The 21,013-nt window shown below is 39.9% G+C and overlaps 1 protein-coding gene across 3 annotated transcripts in view; it reads left to right on the top strand.

The window, feature by feature from the left end:
• Nucleotides 1-21,013, top strand: part of Nol10 (nucleolar protein 10) — an 86,574-nt gene that overhangs the window by 54,120 nt on the left and 11,441 nt on the right. For all 3 annotated transcript variants that reach the window (XM_046441255.1, XM_058578361.1, XM_058578362.1), the window contains 6 exons: nucleotides 6,152-6,278; nucleotides 9,117-9,196; nucleotides 9,390-9,488; nucleotides 11,010-11,099; nucleotides 19,111-19,284; nucleotides 19,542-19,789. In XM_046441255.1, coding sequence (XP_046297211.1) covers nucleotides 6,152-6,278; nucleotides 9,117-9,196; nucleotides 9,390-9,488; nucleotides 11,010-11,099; nucleotides 19,111-19,284; nucleotides 19,542-19,789 — 818 coding nt within the window. The remainder of the gene's footprint in view (nucleotides 1-6,151; nucleotides 6,279-9,116; nucleotides 9,197-9,389; nucleotides 9,489-11,009; nucleotides 11,100-19,110; nucleotides 19,285-19,541; nucleotides 19,790-21,013) is intronic.

The raw sequence follows: 21,013 nt of genomic DNA, 5'->3' as shown, positions 1-21,013 counted from the left end.
CACAGGACCATTGGTGGACTGTATTTTGTTTTGTTTTTCTTCTCTTCAGCACTTGGGGATTGAATTCGGGGCCTTAGATGTGCCTGCAAGTGCTCTACCACTGAGCTACATCTCAGCCCCTGTTATTTTTTATTTTGAGACAGGGTCTCACTGAGTCATTGAGGCTGCTCTCAGATTTGCAGTCCTCCTGCCTTGACCTCCTGGGTTGCTGGAATTACAGGCATAGGCTTGGCAGTCTGTTTTGTTTTGTTTTTTTTTTCAATTTAGTTTTTAGTTTTCGGTGGACACAACATCTTTATTTTATTTTTATGTGGTGCTGAGGATCGAACCCAGCGCCTTGTGCATTCCACGTGAGCATGCTACCCCTTGAGCCACATCCCCAGCCCGTCAGTCTGTTCTTAATTGTTCTTGACGAGGAGGCCCTACACTGCCTGTTGGAGGTCTTGTCCACTGGCAGTTTTCATTCTGACCCTCAGCTATTGACTGTTCTGGGTTGTCAGTGTCTTGGGGTGTCTTCCAGGACCTTCTGTTTTCTCCTAAGTCAAGGCATTAGGGGTTCAGCTGCGTGGAGTGGAAGTCCTACATTCACTTGGTTTCTGGCATTCCAGGAGCTGAGAAAGGGAACCGAGGGACACAGTCTGACTGGCAGACACTTATCCACAGGTTGGCCCCACTGCTCAGGTCACCTGTGCCTGTAGTTACCACTTCCCCCACCATGTGGGCAGCTTTTGTTCCCCTTGTACAGAGAACTGTCCCCTGGTCTCCACTGGGGTGGTGGGAACAAAGTGCTTGTCAGCCCCTGTCACCTGCTTTGTTTGAGCCTGGGCTTCCACCCATGTGCCCACACCTGGGGCCTCGAAGTGATGGCCCCACATCCTGAGGGAGCTTGCTGTCCTGTCTCTTTGCTGTCCTCCTGAGCCCTCCTGCCCACCAGTGGGATCTCTAATCCACTGTACTCTTCTCCTATTTAATTCCTTTTCATAATCATTTACAGTGCTTTTAACAAGCTTGGGAGAGGTAGGGTGCCATTATTAACAGAAAGCTTTGTAGTTCTAAATATTGGTTTTAATATTGTATTAAAGTGTTTGCTTGCACATCTAGTCAGTCATCCCTTGCTGTTATGTCCCAGGCACATTGTGCCTGTTTGTGCTCACAGAGCCTCTTGATGACCTGTTCCTCCATCTGCCGACCAGGAAACAGTGGCATAAACAATTTACTTTTAAAAAAAATTAATTTAGTCTTATTTTTCTTGTTTCACTTCAGTGCCTATTTTTGCAAAAGCTAAATCAAAATCAAACCAGAACACAAGATATTTTCCTTCCTTTTAAAAATAAATCTTTAAAAGCGTTGACATTAATTTGCTCCTTTGCAAATCTGATTTTTAGGAACAGAGGATAAAACACTACAAGTAGAGTACCTTTAAATGACTCATAATTACGCAGATGCATGTAAACTTGGATGTACAATTAGGCAGCTCATTATGCTGCAAGGTAACTACTTGCCTAAAGACATGGCCCCTCCCTCTGGCTCTCACTAGTTTCTCTAGTCCTAGGATCAGGATCCTTTTTAATAAAGACTTGGCTTTTAGGATTTGAAAATATGCACTAGTGCTAGTGGGGTCTTTCAACCAATAGTAGAGGAAAAGTTGGAAAAAGAAATTTTCTTTTAAATTTGTGTCGTAGAGTTGATCATCTAATTTTGCAAAATCCCATTCTCCCCCTGAGAAAGGCAAACTGTACAATTAGAAAAATTATCATTAATCATAATAGTGTTCCATTACTTACAACTGAATTCAGTATGTATTTACTGTATATAGCTTTTTTTTTTTTTTTTTTTTTTTGGTGGTGCTGGGGATTGAACCCAGGACCTTGTGCATGGGAGTCAAGCACTCTACCACCTGAACTATATCCCCAGCTCTACCTATATATAGCTATTTTTACTATGTATATTTATATATAGGTTCATCATCTCTTATCTACAATTCTCAAATTCTGAAATTTATTTTTGTAACTCACTGGTGGCAAAACCTGACCTTACCTGACCTGATGTGAATTATTAGGACTGAAACCTGAAACGAAATGGTGAGGCTCTTGCTAGCCTTTTTTCCCCCAAACTAGTGGTGCAGTTATATGGGTTCTGCTGCAGACATGATGGTGGGTTTGACTGTGGACCACTGTCCCAGGTTTCACCCAATATTTTTGTATATGGCCCTGGGAACTGAACCTAGGGCCTTGGACATTCTAGGCAAGTGCTCTACCACTGAGCTGCATAAGTGTTGTATAATTCACATCTTGGGCAGCTGATAGTCTTGGTCTGATGGTATCTACTTCAAAATTGGTTCTTCTCCCTGAACGAGTTGGGACAGCAGATAAGAGGCTGCATTATAGCTGAGACCTTCCCAAAGTCAACCTCGATAAGTATATATTCTTTTCATGTTTGGGGACCAAGCATTTCCAGTTAGATTGTTGATCAGATTATCATTGTTCCTTTCTAGCAATCTGCTGAGTCACTTTTTAGTTTTTTACATTTATTCTCCTGTGACTTTAGGAAATTCTTATAATTTAAAAGTGGAAGGTCATTAATAGATAATAACTTTAAAGTAGAACAATCTCCCAGTTTTCTGAACCAAAATTCTTAAGGTACATTAAAATATAGATAAATAAGCAATAATCAGTTTTGGCTAATGGATAGAATATAGCAATTTGATGACATATCTAGATTGATTGGTTGGTTGACTTGGTGTGCTGGGGATCAAACCCAGGGCCTGATTGGGTGCAAGGCATGCCTGTACCTCTCCACTTCATCCAGCCCAGAGAATCTGGAACATTTAATGTGGTAATTATAGTCCATCAGTGGTTAAAACAATGTTTTCCTCAATTGTAAACAAAATTTAAGAAGTAAATTAATATATTTCCAAGAATTAGTTGAGGTTTAACACACTATGGCTTTGTAGACAGCAAGGAGTTTTTGCACATTAATATGTGGTCAGTGTAAGCACATCAGAGTTAAGCCCTCCTTGTTGGTTAAGGTGACCACTGTTTTTACAGCTTTATGGTAGGCCTCTGAGGAAAACTCTAGTGCAGATAAAACCCGCAGTTAATCCCAGTCTGAATCAGTAATTTCCACTTTGATATGTTGTTTTTCTCTCTGAAAAGGCATAAGGGAAATGTGATTAATAAAGCCAACCACTAGTTTTCATTTTGTTTTTGATGGAAATATTTCCTCCCATAAAATTTAATGGCTATGAATCTGATTTCAAAGATTAGTTATCATAACGAGCCCTGTCTCCTGAGAGGCAGTTTAGAACAATTTCATTAAAATCAGGTAGCCAATCAAAAAGAATGGAACATTATCAAAGAAGACTATATAAAAATAAATTCAGATCTGGTCTGATATTTTGTTACTCCTACCCCTCACCCTCAAAAGAAGTCAGTACACACAGTGCAGTCTTTTCATTTTCTTTGAAGCCCATGTTTATGACTGCTTTAAAGATGAAGCTGCAGTTGCCCTTTATATCTGTGGGTTCTGCATCTGCAGGTCCAAAAACCACAGATTGAAAATATTCTAAAAATAATTATATCTGTACTGAACATGTACAGGTATTTGGGGGATTATTAACCTAGAAATGACTTTAAGTCCACAGGAGGATTTGTACAGGTTATAAGAAAATATTATGTTAGTTTGTATGAGGAACTTGAGCATCTTTACATTCTGGCATCTGCTGTAGTTATGGCCATTCCCGAGAATACTGAGGGGGAAGTATTGTGGATAACTGGTGTCCCCTTGCATAGGAATCAGAATAGATCTAAATTCTACCAAAACTCTTAAAAAAATACTTTTGCCAAAGAAAACCTTCTACATTTTAGTGTCTTGTATATATGAAATTCATATGTGCCCTGTATAATATGAATGGGTTTATTTGTTCAAATATATACTGAGCATCTGCAGTTTGGCAGGTACTGTTCTAGGTGCTAGAAATCCAGCACTTAGCAAAGCAGACATAGTTTTCATTCCCCAAGAAGACTGTGTCTTGGGTCATGATATTCTAGAAAAGTGATAATAGTGTACTTTCATACTGTCTAAAAGAAAATCTTGCTGTCTTAGGTAGTAACCATCATCTGGTAGAGCTTGGCTCTTACAGATTTATGACTGACTGACGCCCCCCGTGGTGGCAAGTGCGCGCATGCATTTGTTCTCAGAGGCTGCCCAGTGACATTTCCAGCTTGCCTACGTGTTCATTCAGACCTGAAGTCCTTTCAGACACACTTGCCTCTGCCTAAGTGCAGTCTCAGTTATTGCTATACATGACTCTGAGTGATACACACGTGTCACATACACACAGGCACACACCGTTCTGCTGATTTCTTCTGTTCTCCACAAAGGTTAAGCTAGGTTTTGTACTCCTTCAGAGAGATCATAGTCACATGGTCAGTGTTCTGGTTTAGTAAGTGCTTTATATGTGGTAGCATTGGGTATAAATATTTGTTGACTTCAAGCTACTGTCCTAAAATCACATAATATAGCAGGTCCTTTAAAAGTGTTGTGCGTTGGATTTTTAAAAATACTTTGTATTTCTTGAAGTTTTGTCTTTTATTGAGTCAAACCACTTAGTGTGTCAAATCTTGTTTTTAAAAAATGGTACAAATTGCATAATACGAAACTTCTAAGACTCCATTTACGCTCATTAAGACTTAGTATTCATGTTCATGGGCCCTATACCCTTTGTGGTGGAGGCAAAATAATATAATTAAAATTAGTATGGCCATGTCTAATGTCTACTTTGTTAAATTGAAGAGTATGTTATCAGGGGCTGTTTTCCTTTAACTCTTCCTCCTGCCTCTGTTCTCAATGAAGGTTAAGCTAGGTGTAATGGTTTCCATTATGAACTGGGTTTTTTCCTGTGTGAATAATTGCTGCTGGGATGGGCAGGTAGGTCGTCACTGGAAGTCCCTCTGGTCTGTGCCCAGCGTTCTCTTGGCAGCAGCGTGTCTGCTCCGTGACCCAGCAGACTTGCCTTGGAGTAAGCGTCGATCTTGAGGGTGGGCATTGCAGAAAAGATTTGTATCAACAAAGAGTACTCAACAATCACAGAGTTAATGGAAATAGTGGGATTACAAAGTTAACTATTCGTGTTTTGTTGGTTGGTTATAAATTCTGTTCAGGCTTTAGTTCTTCAGTCTTTCATTGGGACAACTTGTGGGACCTGGCCACATTATGTTACATTTGAAGAATTTCATGTATGGAAAAAAGTTTTAATTAATTATTTTTTAATTGACAAAAAAATAGTATATATTGTATGAATCATGTACAGCATATTTTGAAATAGGGGTACTGTGCATTGTGTAATGGATGTATTAAACTAGTTAACATGCATTATCTCACACTTGTTTTTTTGTGATGAGAACACTTAAAGTCTCTTAAACTCACAGCAGTTTCAGTAATACAATACATTGTTATTAACTATAGTCTAGAATTTTAATTTTTTTTCCTAGTACTGAGGATTGAACCTAGGTCCTTGCGCATGCTAGACAAGTGCTCCACCACTGATCCACTTCACCAGCCCCTACCTCTTGATTTTATTTTGATTCAGGGTCTTGCTAAATTGCCCAGATTGGTCAAACTTGTGATCCTCCTGCTGCAGCTTTCTGAGTTGCTAGGATTACAGGTTACCCCCACAGAGCTCCAGATTTTTAATTTTTAATGAATTAAATGAAGCAGGCTGTAAGAATGGAATATAATTAAGTAGTTAGTTGAAAAATCTTAAAAGAAGGTAATTCTCACTTGAGACTTTTATTTATTATGAGTGATAAATTTTTTAAAAAAACAATGCTATACGAAATATATTTTTGCATAATTCTAGTACACCTTTGAGTGAGGGAGGTGATGGATGAATGGGTGGAGGTTATAAGTACCTGAATTATGGATCTGTATTTTGACAGTTCTAATGTAAGAATATCCATTAATATCTTTGATTCTCAGACTGAGATTTTTTTTTCCATTATCTACTTGTTCATTACCTGTTGTTATTTTTCAGTTTTTCTGATATAAATAAGAATTTAAAATCGTATTTAAGGAAATGGTTGTAAAGTAACTAAGTCTGGACAGATGTGGCGAGAATGTGCACTTGCTAACCTTTAATAAACACCCACAGGTTTTGGGTCCTGCTCCGCGGTGGTGTTCCTTCTTAGACAACTTGACGGAAGAATTAGAAGAGAACCCAGAAAGCACAGTTTATGATGATTACAAATTTGTCACCAAGAAAGATCTTGAAAATTTAGGTAAAAAGAATTACAACATCTTTATGAAAATGTTCTCACTTTGTTTTAGTTTTGAACATTAAAGGTGACTGGGTCAGGTTTATCTAATTTTCAAAATCTTCCCTCTATCAGATCGGATATTTAAAGTGTTATGAATTGCCAAATTTGTAATCTCTGCTTAGACAAAGTTTTAGGTAAATTCAATCTCTAGATTTTTTTTCTGTATGTTAAAGGAGAAATGATTTCTTTGAACATACTAGCCATGTATAGAAAAATTACATCAAGAAAAGAGTGATTTTTTTTTTCCAAGTGCTAAGTTGCAAATAAGGTTTTGAAAATATTTGCCTATCATCCAGTTAGTACTCACAACCCCACAGAGTAGGTATTATTATAATTCCATGTTATAGATAAGGAACCTAAGCACAGGAAGATAAAAGGAACTCTGCAAAGGGTTCTGTGTTAATATATTTCAGAGTTGGGACTTAAACCCAGACCCCATGCTTTTTACCTCAGTTAGGCCAGTCTCTTGGGAGGGCATATTTATCCTATTGCCCAGCAGTCCTTTGTAGGATAAAGAGGGTAGATTTTGCTAATCTTGTTCTGTTGTTGGCAGAGAACTACATAGCAAATTATTGAGAGTAGGAAAACTTAGAGGATCCCTTCTCCACAAGTCTGGGCAACTTCATTGCCTTTAGAACAATTAGATGAAAACAGCAGTTGAATATTAAAAGAATAGAGTCATGTAATAATTAGATTAATTGAGCAGTTCTTAAAGCATTATTTATAACTTGTATCTCATAGCAGTTAGTCCAGACAGAATCATTTTATACCAGTTAACACCAGAATAGTTATTTAACTTTTAATGTGTCTAAAAAGGAAGGAACAACATTCAGCCTTTAGTAAATGACTGACGAATGAAATAGGGTGACATAGCATCTTCTACAGAAGTACCTTCGTAAGTATCTCCAACATAATTAATCTTTGTAATGTCCTGTGTCACACTCAGCTACACCCTTAAGTTGGAGGGGGAAAAGTCATTTTATTTTGTGGATTTTTTTTTTCCTTTAAACTATCTTCAGTATGTTTTGGGTACTTTTTCCAGTCTTCACTATGTTTGAGTGAGGAAAGCAATTAGTTATAAGTTTAGATACATTTTGTTCAAATGTAATTTTATTGCCCATTTAAGAAAAACTATAGAAATAGATACATTAGTCAACAAAATAACAGTTATACTAGAAAGCATGGCAGATGAGTTTGGTGAATATTAGGTTAAGCAAAGTTCAATCAATTCCTTAACTTGCAAACATCTTAGACCTATTAGTGTGGAACATTATAAATCCCGGGGGAATTGGGAGGGGCATATGAAACATTCCTCAGTTTTTTTTCTTTAGAAGATCTCTCAGGACCAGTACTCTGTGGAGCTATCTTTGGAAAATGCTGCTTCTGTCAGATTGTGTTTAGAAATATGAAAAGCTTTCTGCTGTTTTTTAATTTATGACCTTATTTGATACTGAAATAATCCTGGGCTATAATAGAAGTTTTATACACTTAATGTAATAAAGGAAACAGATTATTTTGCTGTAACTTATAATAATAATTTGACAATCAGACCAATCATTCTGAGGAAAGAGTAAGTATAATCATAATGGGTACAGAAATTTAGGTTGTTAACATGGTACATTTTTGTCATAGTTCAGCCCTCTTTTTATAAGAATCCACTGTGAAGTTCTAACTCCTGGGGTTTCATTAACCTGATGAATTCCAGGGAAAGAGTTCTCTGGCCAAGTCTTATGATTACTTTATGAAATCATACTAAAAGGATATTAAGTATTCCCTTTTTATATTTCTCTGTACTGCGTATTGTTTTGTACTGCCAGGTGACTTTGCCTAGTACCTGATTTTCAGAGCTGCGGGTATATGTTCCTAAAATTTTCAAATCAGAGTAATGTTTCTCTTAGAAATACAGTTACTTGTTATTATACAAAGTTATTTTTCTTGTAGGTATATCTCATATGGTCTGTCATTGAGATAAATTTTTATAACATTTTTATAACATTATTTTTATAACATATTTTTATAACATTATTCTGTGTGAGTATTTACAATTAATAAATAATATCTGTGACATTTGCAGAGAGTCCTTATGTGCCCACCAGCACCACTACTCCAAGTGTAATCTATTAGGAAACCCTACAAAAGGTGTCATTTAAGGCAGGGTTTCCAGACACTGATTGGCAGTGAACCTTTTATGTGTCTATATATATATATATATATATATATATATGTGTGTGTGTGTGTGTGTGTGTGTATGTATGTAATGTAGGTCTTAATAATATAAATAAATATATTTATAATATAAATAAATAATGTAGGTCGTGGTGTGTATGAGTGTGTTTGAAACGTGAACATACGTTTGTCCACTGTTCTTTCTTGGGAATGCTTAATATCCTTTCTATATTTCTGTTGTGACCGTGTCCTTTGCTTTAGGAAATGATGGGAGATGATATTTCTCCTTTGCAGTACAAAGTTTCAACTTATCTGTTGATTACCAGTATTCCTTTTTAAGTTAAATTAGCAGAATCCTAAAATCTGAGAATCACTAATATAAGGAACCCTGTTTGCCAATTTGTCACAGTTCATAAAGACCTTTTTTTTAAAATTTAAAAAAAACATTTTTATGCTTAGTAAGATATTTAAAATGATACTAATGAAGTAGATTAAATTTTCTCCATAGATGTTGAAAATTAATAATTCTGATTCCTAAATTTTACTCCAAAGTGAAATCTTATTACAATCAAGTTGTTCATTTTTAATCAAGGCTTCATAAAGACTTTCCCTCTTCTGATTAACTTTTCCCAGGACTTACACATCTCATTGGATCACCTTTTCTTCGGGCATATATGCATGGATTTTTCATGGATATAAGACTATATCACAAGGTAAATACAAAGCTACAATTGTTTTAGGGGCTAATGAGCAATCTGTAGCTGTTTCTTCTCTACTTGCACTTTCATAGAATATACTTAACGACTTGTAAGGGCTATGTCTGTCCTTTGGCATAGTAATCCCAGCATATATGAAACATGTTGCTAAATACCATTCTTTCACTAATTTTTTTCTCCCTTTGAAAAGGTGAAATCAATGGTAAATCCATTTGCTTATGAAGAATATAGGAAAGATAAAATTCGACAGAAGATAGAAGAAACACGTGCACAGAGAGTCCAATTAAAGGTAAAGATTGTACATAACCATTGAATTTATTGGAGAGGAAAGCTGATTTCATTTCGTGTGTTCTTCCCAGGAAATCTGCCATCCTCTCCGGTACTTTTTGTTTGTCTTTAATTTACATATTTTATTTATACTTTGATATGTTTTGTTCACTATGAAGGTGGACACTCTTCTCAGTCTTGCCATTATGAACTCTATGGGAATGGAGTTGTCAGAAATAATATAAAATGCCCATTATTGTCACCCCTACTAAGAAAATCCCATGGTGTTTTTCAGACAACTGCAGGTTTGCAGGCTGGATCATGGGTATTCTCATTAGGTTGTCAGGAAACAAACTACACCAGTTATATTGGTCAAGCGAATTTAATATAAATATTAATCAGGTGTTAGAGAACACTGACGTGTGGATAGGAGAGGCAGTTACCACTTCAGAGCTGTGCAGCAGGGAAGAGGAGAGTCCTGTGGCAGGGAGACCCAGGCTTCTGAGGAAGGGCTGCCGGCTGGTCCCTTTGAGTATAATGAGGATGGACTCGACATATTGGGAACTGCAAACGGGCATCCAGCACCATTGCTGGAGTCACCTGCTGCTTCCATGGTACTGTGTGATGCCAGCCCTGGCAGGAGCTTTCTGTCTGGCTGCTCCTGCCTTCCACTGTCTCTGGTCACCATTGATTAAGTTCAGTCACCAAGTCATACAAATATTTATAACTGAACATTGGTAAAAATACCTGTTTGTGTATGCATGTGTATGTAAAATATGCATGTACCCTTACAGGATAGGACTAGTGACTTGTTTGCTGAAATTACCTCAGTGTTTCTTTTTTCTTTTCCTCTGCTGTTTAAAATATGTGTATGTTTGTGTGTGGTGCTGGAGATCACGTCAAGGACCTTGCACATAGAAGGCAGGTGCTCTCCCTCTGGCTATATCCGCTACCCTCAAAAAGTTTAAGAGGGGTTCTTTTGCTCTGGCCTTTTACACTACTTGTCAGAGTTGTGTTTTGCCTGATGTGATGTGGAACATAAAACACTGAGTGCAAGAGGACAGTAGATATCCTGTAGCTACCGGAGAGTTGTCAGACTCACATCTAGAATTCCTTTTGAAATCTATCATGTGGGAACAGGAAACCGTGCAGTGAGCATTATTAGCATTTTATCATTAGCAGTATTAGCATTTGAGTTAGAGGCTTCCTTGCCAGACCTGCTGGCCTCCTGTTGATCAGGATGAGTCCTAGGCACTCTATGGCTAATGTAGGTCAAATACAGCATCTCCCCATTTATTTTCCACATGCTGGGAAAAGGCATATGGAGGGCACGCGCTCCCAGCAGCCAGCGGAGGCTGCCATTTTTGTACCTCGTGGCCTACCTATAACATCCCTTCTGTCTGTGTTATTTCTTCTAGTGTAATTGATTTTAGAAATAAGAATTCGCTATCTCCTGTTTGTGAAATTATACTCCTTACAGAACTACCAACCTTTTTTAAAGTGAAAATATAGATGTCTTTACTTTTTCCCCCCTCTTTACTAGAAATTGCCAAAAGTGAACAAAGAACTCGCTCTTAAATTAATAGAGGAAGAAGAGGAGAAACAAAAATCTACATGGAAAAAGAAAGTTAAGGTAAGATTTCATAAAGCTTAGGAAGTATTGATAGGTTTTTTTCCCTATACTTTTCTTGATAGTAAGATGTATCTTTTTGTTGTTATTGTTTCTTTTTACTTTAAAAATGCATGTAGTTTTTTCTTTTTTCTTTTTTCTGCCTATAACATGGTATATGCTCAAAATGGGAAATTTGGAAGGTAGAGTACTCAGGAGAAGGCTGCCGTGGTCTTCTATCCAGGGAAAGACATCATTAATATTTTAGTGAATTTCCTTCTTGTCCTCTCTTGAAATTATAAACTATAATAGCAAGCACTGTAATCAAAAAATATAATAAAATATTTATCCTGGGTATATAAAATAACACAGGTGGTTCCCATTTTGTTAGAAATTCTTTGTGAATATTTTTAATAGCTGTATATTGTCTTATGTATGTCTTATAATTTACTTACTTTTATTGGTAAATATTCTGATAGTTTTTTTTCTTTGTGCTTACTAGACTTGTTTGTGATTCTGGAGGTAACCAGCTCTTACTTAACCTTGCACTATTGTGTGTGCAGGCTGACATGTACCTGCTGCCTGTCTACCTGCCTTTTTCTGGTGTGAAGGTAGACACACATCAGTTGTACCATGAATGAGGGTTGGCACTTTGCCTAGCTGACATTGTGCAGAAGTGAGAAGACTTTTCTAGTTTGTCCTGAGACATGAAGTCCTGTTTTCTCATGCATGTAGAGAAAGCAGGCAAGGGGCTGGGGATGTGGCTCAAGCGGTAGCGCGCTCACCTGGCATGCGTGCAGCCCGGGTTCGATCCTCAGCACCACATACAAACAAAGATGTTGTGTCCGCCGAAAACTAAAAAATAAACACTAAAAATTAAAAAAAAAAAAAAAAAAAAAAGAGAAAGCAGGCAAGGCACAGGTGTGGCTGGGCACTAGCCTGAGTTGTGGGAGCCTAGACCCGACCTTGTGCCCTGGGCCAGCCGTGAGGAGCCCTGAGTAGGTATTTGTCTATTTATTCTGTTCTCTGGTTTTTAACCAGATAAGTGAATGCGAGATAATGGAGCTCTTATGCTTATTTTTGTTTCACTCTCGTCTTACCCAATACACAGGGACTTCAGTGACAGGGTCGTTTCTGGGCATCTCGCTCACTGGTTGTGTGATATTGGGAGGTTCCTGCAGCTTCCCTGGGCCCCTGTTTTTCCATCTGTAACATGCAGGGATAGATGGGGGCATTCTGGATGCTATGCTTTCTGCAAAAATCAGGCTCACTACGTCCTTGCCTTCCTCTCTTCCTTACTCTCCTAATTCTCCTAATACATCCCTTCATCCAGTTTGCTTCATTCTTTTAATATATTATTTGAATCTTAATCTTACTTACTTCCTTAAGTAAACAGATGACTTTTATGCTTCCTTTTTTATTACATGAATACTATATCAGTATTGAAAGGAAAACTTACTAGTATTTAAATTTACATCTATGTACTGTGGCTGTACACCTTCCTAACTGGATATGTATACCTTGAAATGTCTAAAACATGAGCGCTTCCTGAAGCATCCACTTTGCTGCTGCTGTTACCCAGGCCTGAACATGACAGGGCCAGGTCCTTTCCAGCTTCCCCGTGTCATTTCACAAGCTGAGTGGAAGTGGTTTTTGTATATACATGTCCTAGAGCGTCTTTCTTAGATATAGATAGATAGATAGATAGATAGAGGTATATATATATATATATATATATGATGTTGATGGATATGTATTTATTCATACGTGGTGCTGAGAATTGAACCCAGCACCTCACACATGCCCTATAAGTGCTCTACCACTGAGCCGCAGTCTCAGCCCCTGTCCTGGGGCTTCTTCAGAGAGAGCGTGGGGCTGCCTCTGCTGGGATGTGTGCGCTCCGCATGTGATCTGTGCTTAGGAGTCCTCACCCAGATGGAGCACTGCAGAAGGTCGGTCTTGCAGCGTGGTATGCTAGAGGTTTTTCACAAGACCCTGTGAAGATAAAGGTGAAGGAGAAATCATCTCTCTTGTCCCCATTTTCTTTGGGAGGTTTTTTTTGAGGTTGGGAGCAACTGGAAAAGATGGAGAATTCATAGTAACTAGGAAGTAGAAATGAACTTGAATGCTTCATACACGCAAAGTGATCTTCATAGTGGGGAAAACTGCCATAAAGTGAAGACATTAAAGATCACTCACGAACTAAGGAAGAATCCTTTCTTCTAACTGTAAAGAGTACTTGAAAGAATGGTTAACTCTCTCAGCAGATCATCACTCTTGCTTTTGAACTGTGTGCTCTTCAAAACCCCAGGAACTCTGATATCTCCTGGTTGTGAGTATCTTGTGGGGATGTTCTGCTTTGTCTACAACTGAAATTTAATGGAGGCAGACAGTGAAGTGTGTTCCTGAATATCACCAATCCTGATAACATGATAAAAGTCTAGTAAGATGATTATTGCACAATTGATGTTGAACCTGTGGTGGGAAGTGGCCCACCACATAGTGTCAATAAGCGCTGTCTGGACTTTGTCCAAACCTCTAAACTTGTTGTTGTGGATTCTAACTAAGAATTAATACATTGATTCTTTCAACAAATACACAGTGAGCTCTGGGTATGCATGAGCAGCTTCGAGAACTACAGGCATCTGTGATCGATTTTGTTTGTAAGGGTTTGATTTGGGTTCAAGCTGTGTCTTTCTGCAAAACTTTCCTTTTTGCCAGTTTTCCACTGTGCTGCAAAGTCTTGTGTAACTGCACCTTTTCTTGGATCTGCAGCGGCTCAGTCAAGGCAGTGTGTGAGTTTCCAGGCTGTGTGTGCTCTGGCTAGGAGGACATTGTGGAAGAGGCGTCTTAGCCTTAGGAATTACTGAGTACCACTGAGAGTTTATATTAAAGTAGTATCCATCTCTTTAGGAAAAAGGCATGTTTACATACAGACATTTGTATATAACATTAGATCAGATAGTTTTAATGTCCTAAATATTATTTTTAATATACTATTTTTAAAGCTTCTTTGGTAACCAGTTTAAAAAAATTGTGTGTGTGTAGTTACATTTATACATAATAGTTTAAAAACAAAACATTTCTCTGGGCTCTGTTAAGATCATTGGCTAATCAGAGTGCAGTGGCACACACCTGTAATCCCAGCAGCTCAGGAGGCTGAGGCAAGAGGATCACAAGTTCAAAGCCAGCCTCAGCAACTAAGTGAAACCCTATCTCTAGATAACACGTAAAAAAGGGCTGGGAATGTGGCTCTGTGATTAAGTGCCCCTCGTACAAAAAAAAAAGAAAAAAGATCATTGGCTTTCCATTGTCTCTTCCGCCCTACCCTTCCTCCTTTCACCTCAACTTTTTACTGTTGGGCTTTTTTTTTTTTTTTTTTTTTTTTTTTTTAAGAGAGAGAGAGAGAGAGAATTTTTAATATTTATTTTTAGTTTTCGGTGGACACAACATTTTTTTTTTTTAAAGAGAGAGTGAGAGAGAGAGAGAGAGATTTTTTTTTTTAATTATCGGCGGACACAACATCTTTGTTTGTATGTGGTGCTGAGGATCGAACCCAGGCCGCTCTCATGCCAGGCGAGCGCACTACCGCTTGAGCCACATCCCCAGCCCGACACAACATTTTTATTTGTATGTGGTGCTGAGGATCGAACCCAGCGCCGTGCGCATGCCAGGCAAGCGCGCTACCGCTTGAGCCACATCCCCAGCCCGGTTATTTTTTTAAACAAACCTTTGCTCCTGGTAAAGGCACATTGTGATTTTAGTTTTGTCTGTGTTGGACATGTACACTGTTATAACTATATAAAATGGTATTTCCAGGCAGGTGGATGGCAACTTTGTTTCTCACATAATCTCTACCCTGGAGTTTGCAGTTGTTTCTCTCACATGCTGTGTAGTTATCACTGACCAAACACTAACTAGTTCTTTACCAGATATCTTCATCTCATCTCAAATCATCTCCATAGGTCAGATATTGTGTTAATTTTACCTTCTTAAAGAAGTTGCTTCTAGGGGCTGGGGCTGGGGCTCAGTAGTAGCGCGCTTGCCTGGCATGTGTGAGGCACTGGATTCAATTCTCAGCACTGCGTATAAATAAATAAAGTTCCATCAACAAATTTTATATATATATATATATATATATATATATATATATATATATATATATATATATTTTTTTTTTTTTTTTTTTTTTTTTTTTTTAAGAAGTTGCTTCTAGATCTTTCTGGACTGATCACCTGATCCTGGGATCTCCCTTTCCCATTTTTCTGGGGATTCATACCACCTCACTCCGATGTTGGACAAGGAATTAGACGAAATTTGTTTTCTGAAGGAGTAGAGTTTCCAACCTGATGTTTTATACCCCATACAAGGGGTCTCTCCAGGTGAGAGTGTAGTAAAGGTGATGTTAAAATGCAGTACTCAGCCCTAGTGGCAAAGTGCCCTTGCGTGCTGCTTCTCCCCATGAGGTGACCAGAGAAGCTGCCCCTCTGAACAAGAGAGGTAGCCTGGGAAGCAGCTAGGAAACCTGCAGGCGGCGAGCATGCTGGGCTGTGTGCCCACTCTGGGCTAGACTCTGGCCTGCATTGTAGCTGCTTGGTAAGCCCTTCAGACTGGACACTTGGGCTTGTTGTGCCAGGGGATTTTCCTGAAAAAAATTCAAATAGTTTTTACTTTGTGACCCTTGTTTACTTGTTCATAGTGAAGAGTGAAGGAGTTAGCAGTATGAAAACTCAGAGGTGGGCAGGCCGAATATCTGGCGAAGGCCCAGCATCAGTCAGTATCTTAAGTCTTCTCTCAGCTGCTCAGGTCCCCCTGCTTGGAGGGTGGCTGTCCCTCTGGCAACTAGCATTCTGCAGGTGCTGAGCACTTGGGGGATGCTGTGATGGACAGGGGGACACCTCAGGCCTCAGGTGCTAATCTTTACATCCTTTCCTGTTACTAGCATGCTTCCCTTGCCCTCACCAGTGCCCCTTCTCTTCCTTTTCCGCTGGGACAGGGATGAGTGTTGAGGCAAGCATTCCTCCGTGTTACTCCAGTGAGACAGTGTTAATGGTAGCCACCCTGCTCAGATTGACAGATGCAGTTCTTTGGGCTTTGGTCTGAACACTGCTTTCAGATGTTTTTCACACGTTGCTGGTAGGTGTTGAGCATGTGTGTGTGTGTATTTATAGGGAGATCACTAGCCAGACACTTGTCTACTACTACAAAACATCGCTAACTATGCCTTATCCTGCACCCCCCTGTTTTAAAAAGACAGCTGTGAAAACAATTAGACTAAGAAAAGTCCCTGAGGGAACTATTTTTATAGCTAGGTCAGGAGTTTTTTATTTTATAATTGTTCATCTAAAGCATGCCTATCTTAGGCAATGCAATTTATTTTAAATTAAGAAAAGCATCTCAAGAATACCAGCAACAGGGGCTGGGGTTGTAGCTAAGCGGTAGAGTGCTTAGAGTGCTTATCTTGTATGTGTGAGGAACTGGGTTCCAGCCTCAGCACCACATAAGAATAAGTAAATAAAATAAAGATATTGAGTCCTGCTACAACTAAAAAAAAAAAAAAAATTATTTAAAAAAAATCAGCAACATTCTTTTTAACATTTTCTCTCTTATTAAATGTGATTATTACTTTAGTAAATATTTTTACCATTGCTTTTTTTTTTTTTAACTTAAAGTCAGGGACATGGCTATTGACTTGAGATTATCTGGATCTTTGGCAGTGTCGCCTTCCCACTGCCTGAGACACTGCCTGACACCTGATGAAGTCCTCCAGCGTCAGATGACTGTCTATTGTCGAACCCTCAACCAGTCTTAAGTGGAGCGTCAGTCCTTACCCTTTACTCGCCCATGCCCTTTTTCCAGTGCTCCCATGGTGCTTCCTAACACGGTAGCACAGCTGTCTAGTCCAGTCGCAGCAGCAAGTTGCTGGAGAGCCATTTCTAACCCTGCTTTTTGTGTGTGCCAGGGATTAAACCCAAGGGTGCTTACCTGAGCAACATCCCAGCCCTTTTTATTTTCTGTTTTGAGACAGGGTCTTGCTGAGTTGCCGAGGCTAGCTTTGAGCTTGTGATCCTCCTGCCTCAGCCTCCCATGTCACTGGGATTGCAGGCATGTGCCACTGCACCCAGCTTCTAAACCTGCTTTGAACCCTTGACCCTCCTGTGTCGCCCATAGCTGTAGCTCTCAGTTCTGCACCTCAGAAATGTGCCTCAGTAAGTCTTTCCTGAACAGTGTCTGCCCACCTTTTATTCCCATCACCCTTGTTCAGACCCTGCCTCTTTTCCTGTTTCCTAGGGTGGCCTCTTGGTCTTCCTCACCAGCCCACCTTACATTCTTAGAGCATGGTTCTGTTTGTTGGCAAAGACCCCTGAAGAGCTCCTTCTCCTCCTCGTCCTCTCCTTCTCTACAGTGGCTCTCCAAGACCTTTAGAATAACAGTCATGGTGTTTAAAATCCTTGACCGTCTGCTTGGTCAGAAATGCCTGTTTAAATTACCCAGCTTCTGATGTCATCAGAGGACTTGCCACTCCCCAGTCTTTCTTCACATTTCTGCCTTTTGAAACCCACTCGTCCCTCCAACCTCCTCCCAAATTGTCTCTGCTGGACTTCCTCGTGTGGGGCCTTGTAGCACCCTTGTTGCAGGTTTTGTTTTTTTCCTCACGAGATTGTGGTCAGGAACTAGATCTTTCCTGTGGTTTTTTCCTTAGCCCTCAGTTTGTTTTAGAAGCAGCTTGTAATCAGGGAAGACTTGTTGAAATCTCTCTCTCATGCATTTTTAGGTAAGGCCTTACCAGTTTTTAGGTATATACAAGTATTAAGCCACATTCCTTAATATCTTAAACATCTCCAGGTGTTTGTGTAGATCTGTCACAAATAGTGTTCAGAACTCAGGTACAAAACAGTCAATAAAGTAAAGCCCGTTCAGTGGAGCGGATTCCACTGCAGGCTGCTTGGCCCCGTTCCACTTAAGGCTGTTGGCTCTGGTTTGCCATCTGTCCTCAGTCGGTGATGCAACCTGGTTTCCAGGCCTGTGGCTTAAAGGTAAGGAATAGTAAGAGCCCCAGTCTGAGGTTGCTGTCATCTGTTTCGGTGACAGGTAAGTTTGTAATACGTTTTAGGAAACTTTCTGTTTAAAATGATACAAATAGGAGGTTATGTCAGCCCTGAGCTATCCATATGGGTCTCAATAGCCACAGTTATGGGGAATACACTGCATTCTTTGAGAACAATTCAGTGGCCCAGGGAAGAGATTCCGGTGAAGTTATCCTGTAAGGACAGAAACATCCTTGTTTTTCCAAGAAACTTACTGGAGTTCAGTAAATTTATACTGTGCCCTGTCCTCACCCACTGTGTCAACTGAACTCATTGGCATATTTCTACTTACAGAATTTGAAGGTGGAAGACTCGCTTAGTTCAGTGTCGTAGCTGTGCTTTAGCCATGTTGTCCCCTGACCCGCCCCCCTGCCCCCCCCCCCCCATATATTTCTTTGTAAGGTGTTGTATTTTGTTTTGCAGTGCTGGGGACTGAACTCAGGGCCTGGTGTGTGCTAATTAACCCTCCATCACTTGAACTCTACCCCAGGCCCTTTATAATTTGAAACAGGGTCTTAACTGAGGTTTCCTCAAACTTGTGACCCCCGTGCCCCAGCTGCTGTCTGGAATACAGGTGTGCACCACAGCCCCCAGCTGAAAGTGCTTCTTGGCACTAGAAGTATTAATTGAAGAAAATTCTTTCTGATGTATTGAGCATGAAGTTAACCAAAAGCGTTTATTCTTAGCTTGTTATTTATAATGGCCAAGTACCATAGATCAGTCGCCAAGTAGATCAATAGAATGTGTTTTGTTGGTAGGAGATAAAACCTAGAGTCAATTAGAAAGTTCTGGAAACTAGTTCTGAAGAAATTACAAGAAGATTATAATTTATGCCTCATGTAGTTTATTAACTTTACAACAGAATGAATTGTAAGCCATCTTTCTGGTCGGGTTTTATTTAGATTTTAACTTAAATTTTTACATACTTTTTTCTGTTTTTCTTATAGAACCTTCCTAGTATTCTCACCGATGATCGATTTAAAGTTATGTTTGAGAACCCTGACTTCCAAGTAGATGAAGAAAGTGAAGAATTTAGGCTTTTGAATCCACTTGTTTCAAAAATTAGTGAGAAAAGGAAGAAGAAACTAAGACTCTTAGAGGAACAAGAACTTCGTGAAAAAGTAACGTACTCTTTGCTCCTGTTTCTTTAATATAAAATTTTTCATGTAAATTAGGAACACTTGAGGTATCGTTAATTCCATCCTAGGGGCTTGGCTTTCAGCCTAGGAGTGTAGCTATTTAATTAAAGGCACTTGTGCAGTGTGCGTGTTGGGGTGGTGTCTCGTACTCTAATGGACTAATGCTATTTAAAAAAAAATGGTGGGACAGGTATTTAGTTGGGGAAAAGGAACTCTCTGCTTACCATTTTTAATTTCAGGAAGAGGAGGAAGAACCAGAAGGAAAACCCAGCGATGCAGAGAGTTCCGACAGTTCAGATGATGAGAAAGACTGGGTGGAAGAAGTCAGGAGGCAGCGCAGACTCCTGCGGCAGGAGGGAAAGGGGACGTGGCAGCACCAGGTCCAGGAGGACCAGCAGACGGTCCTGCAGCCCCAGTTCTATGAGATCAAAGCAGGGGAAGAGTTCAGAAGCTTCAAGGACTCAGCCACAAAGCAGAAGCTGATGAAGTGAGTAGTGCCACATGAATACCACCTGAGTAGCAGCCAGCCTGTGGCACCCTTGCCTCCCTCGCTGCTGACAGGCGGCCCTGGAGATGGCGCGTCTCCTCCGGTGGTGGGACTGCAGGTCCGGGGCAGGGTTGAAGGGCCCGGCAGCCTGTGAGGAGGTGAAGCTGCGGAAGCTGAGCTGGTCCCTGGCTAATTTGTTCATTTAACTTTTTGAAATGTAGTTACCGCAGTAAACCACAGGACGGGTCCTGTGCGTGTGGATGTGCACACCTGGGAGAGCACTTCAAGCTAGAAAGGCATACCCTCCTGTTGTCCTTTTCTCCCTTCAGCTTCTCTAACCTACAGATATTTTTGTCTTGTTCCAAGTTTTATAGACCCAAGGTTTGAAACCTTTGAAAATAGTAAATTAGAGGTAACTAATTATTTGCCTCTTAACACAAAGTTATTTTTAAAAACCAGAACCACAGTTATTTTTACCCCATCTCAGCTTTTTTGGTTATTGAAAAGTTCACTTGGAAAATTTGCTAGAAATTTTAAGCCTTTTTCAGGAAAATAGATTTAAAAAAAAACATTATTCTAAAATAGTCAAATAAATAGCAGTGGAGAGCAGAGGGTGGCTGCCCAGGGCTGGAGGAGGATCGTTGGGGGCTTCTGTGTCAGGGACACAGCATTGCAGTCTGGGATACTGGAGGTGTTCTGGAAGCAGATGGAGGTGATGGCCGCACAGCAGAGAACTAATGCTACCAAACTGTCCCTTTGAGATGGTTAAAACAGTATGTTATAAATGTTTGTCATCATGAAAAAAAAATCTAATTTCAAAAAGAAGTGGTATTGTTTGAACAATTTTCAATTGTCAATGTCTCAGCAAGGAGTAGGCTAGGTCCTCAAGTCCGTTGGAAAATCTCTAGGCGGAGCTTTGATAGACAAAGTTTGGTTGTGCTTGATGGTCACAGGACATGTCTTGAAAGAAGAGCTGAGCCATCCTGCGAGAGGAATGGGTAGGGCAGGTGGGTGGTAGGTGAGGCCAGTACTATCTCTGTGCCTTGTACTTCTCCAGAGTCAGGTTTCCATTCAGCAGACGGTGAGGAGGTGAAGGTGGGGAGGACATGGTAGACGGGGCCGAGACATGCCTGTCTCCTCTTCACTTCCCCCAGCTTCTAGCACCATCGAGGACACCAGATGATAGGGTCCTTCCATTTAGATCCATAAGCTTCCCAGGATTCT

The sequence above is a fragment of the Marmota monax genome, unplaced genomic scaffold (assembly GCF_021218885.2).
Source record: "Marmota monax isolate L192 unplaced genomic scaffold, Marmota_monax_Labrador192_F-V1.1 WCK01_AAM20220418_F8-fsc00010, whole genome shotgun sequence".
NCBI lineage: Eukaryota > Metazoa > Chordata > Mammalia > Rodentia > Sciuridae > Marmota > Marmota monax.
This window is presented reverse-complemented; position numbering and strand designations above follow the sequence as displayed.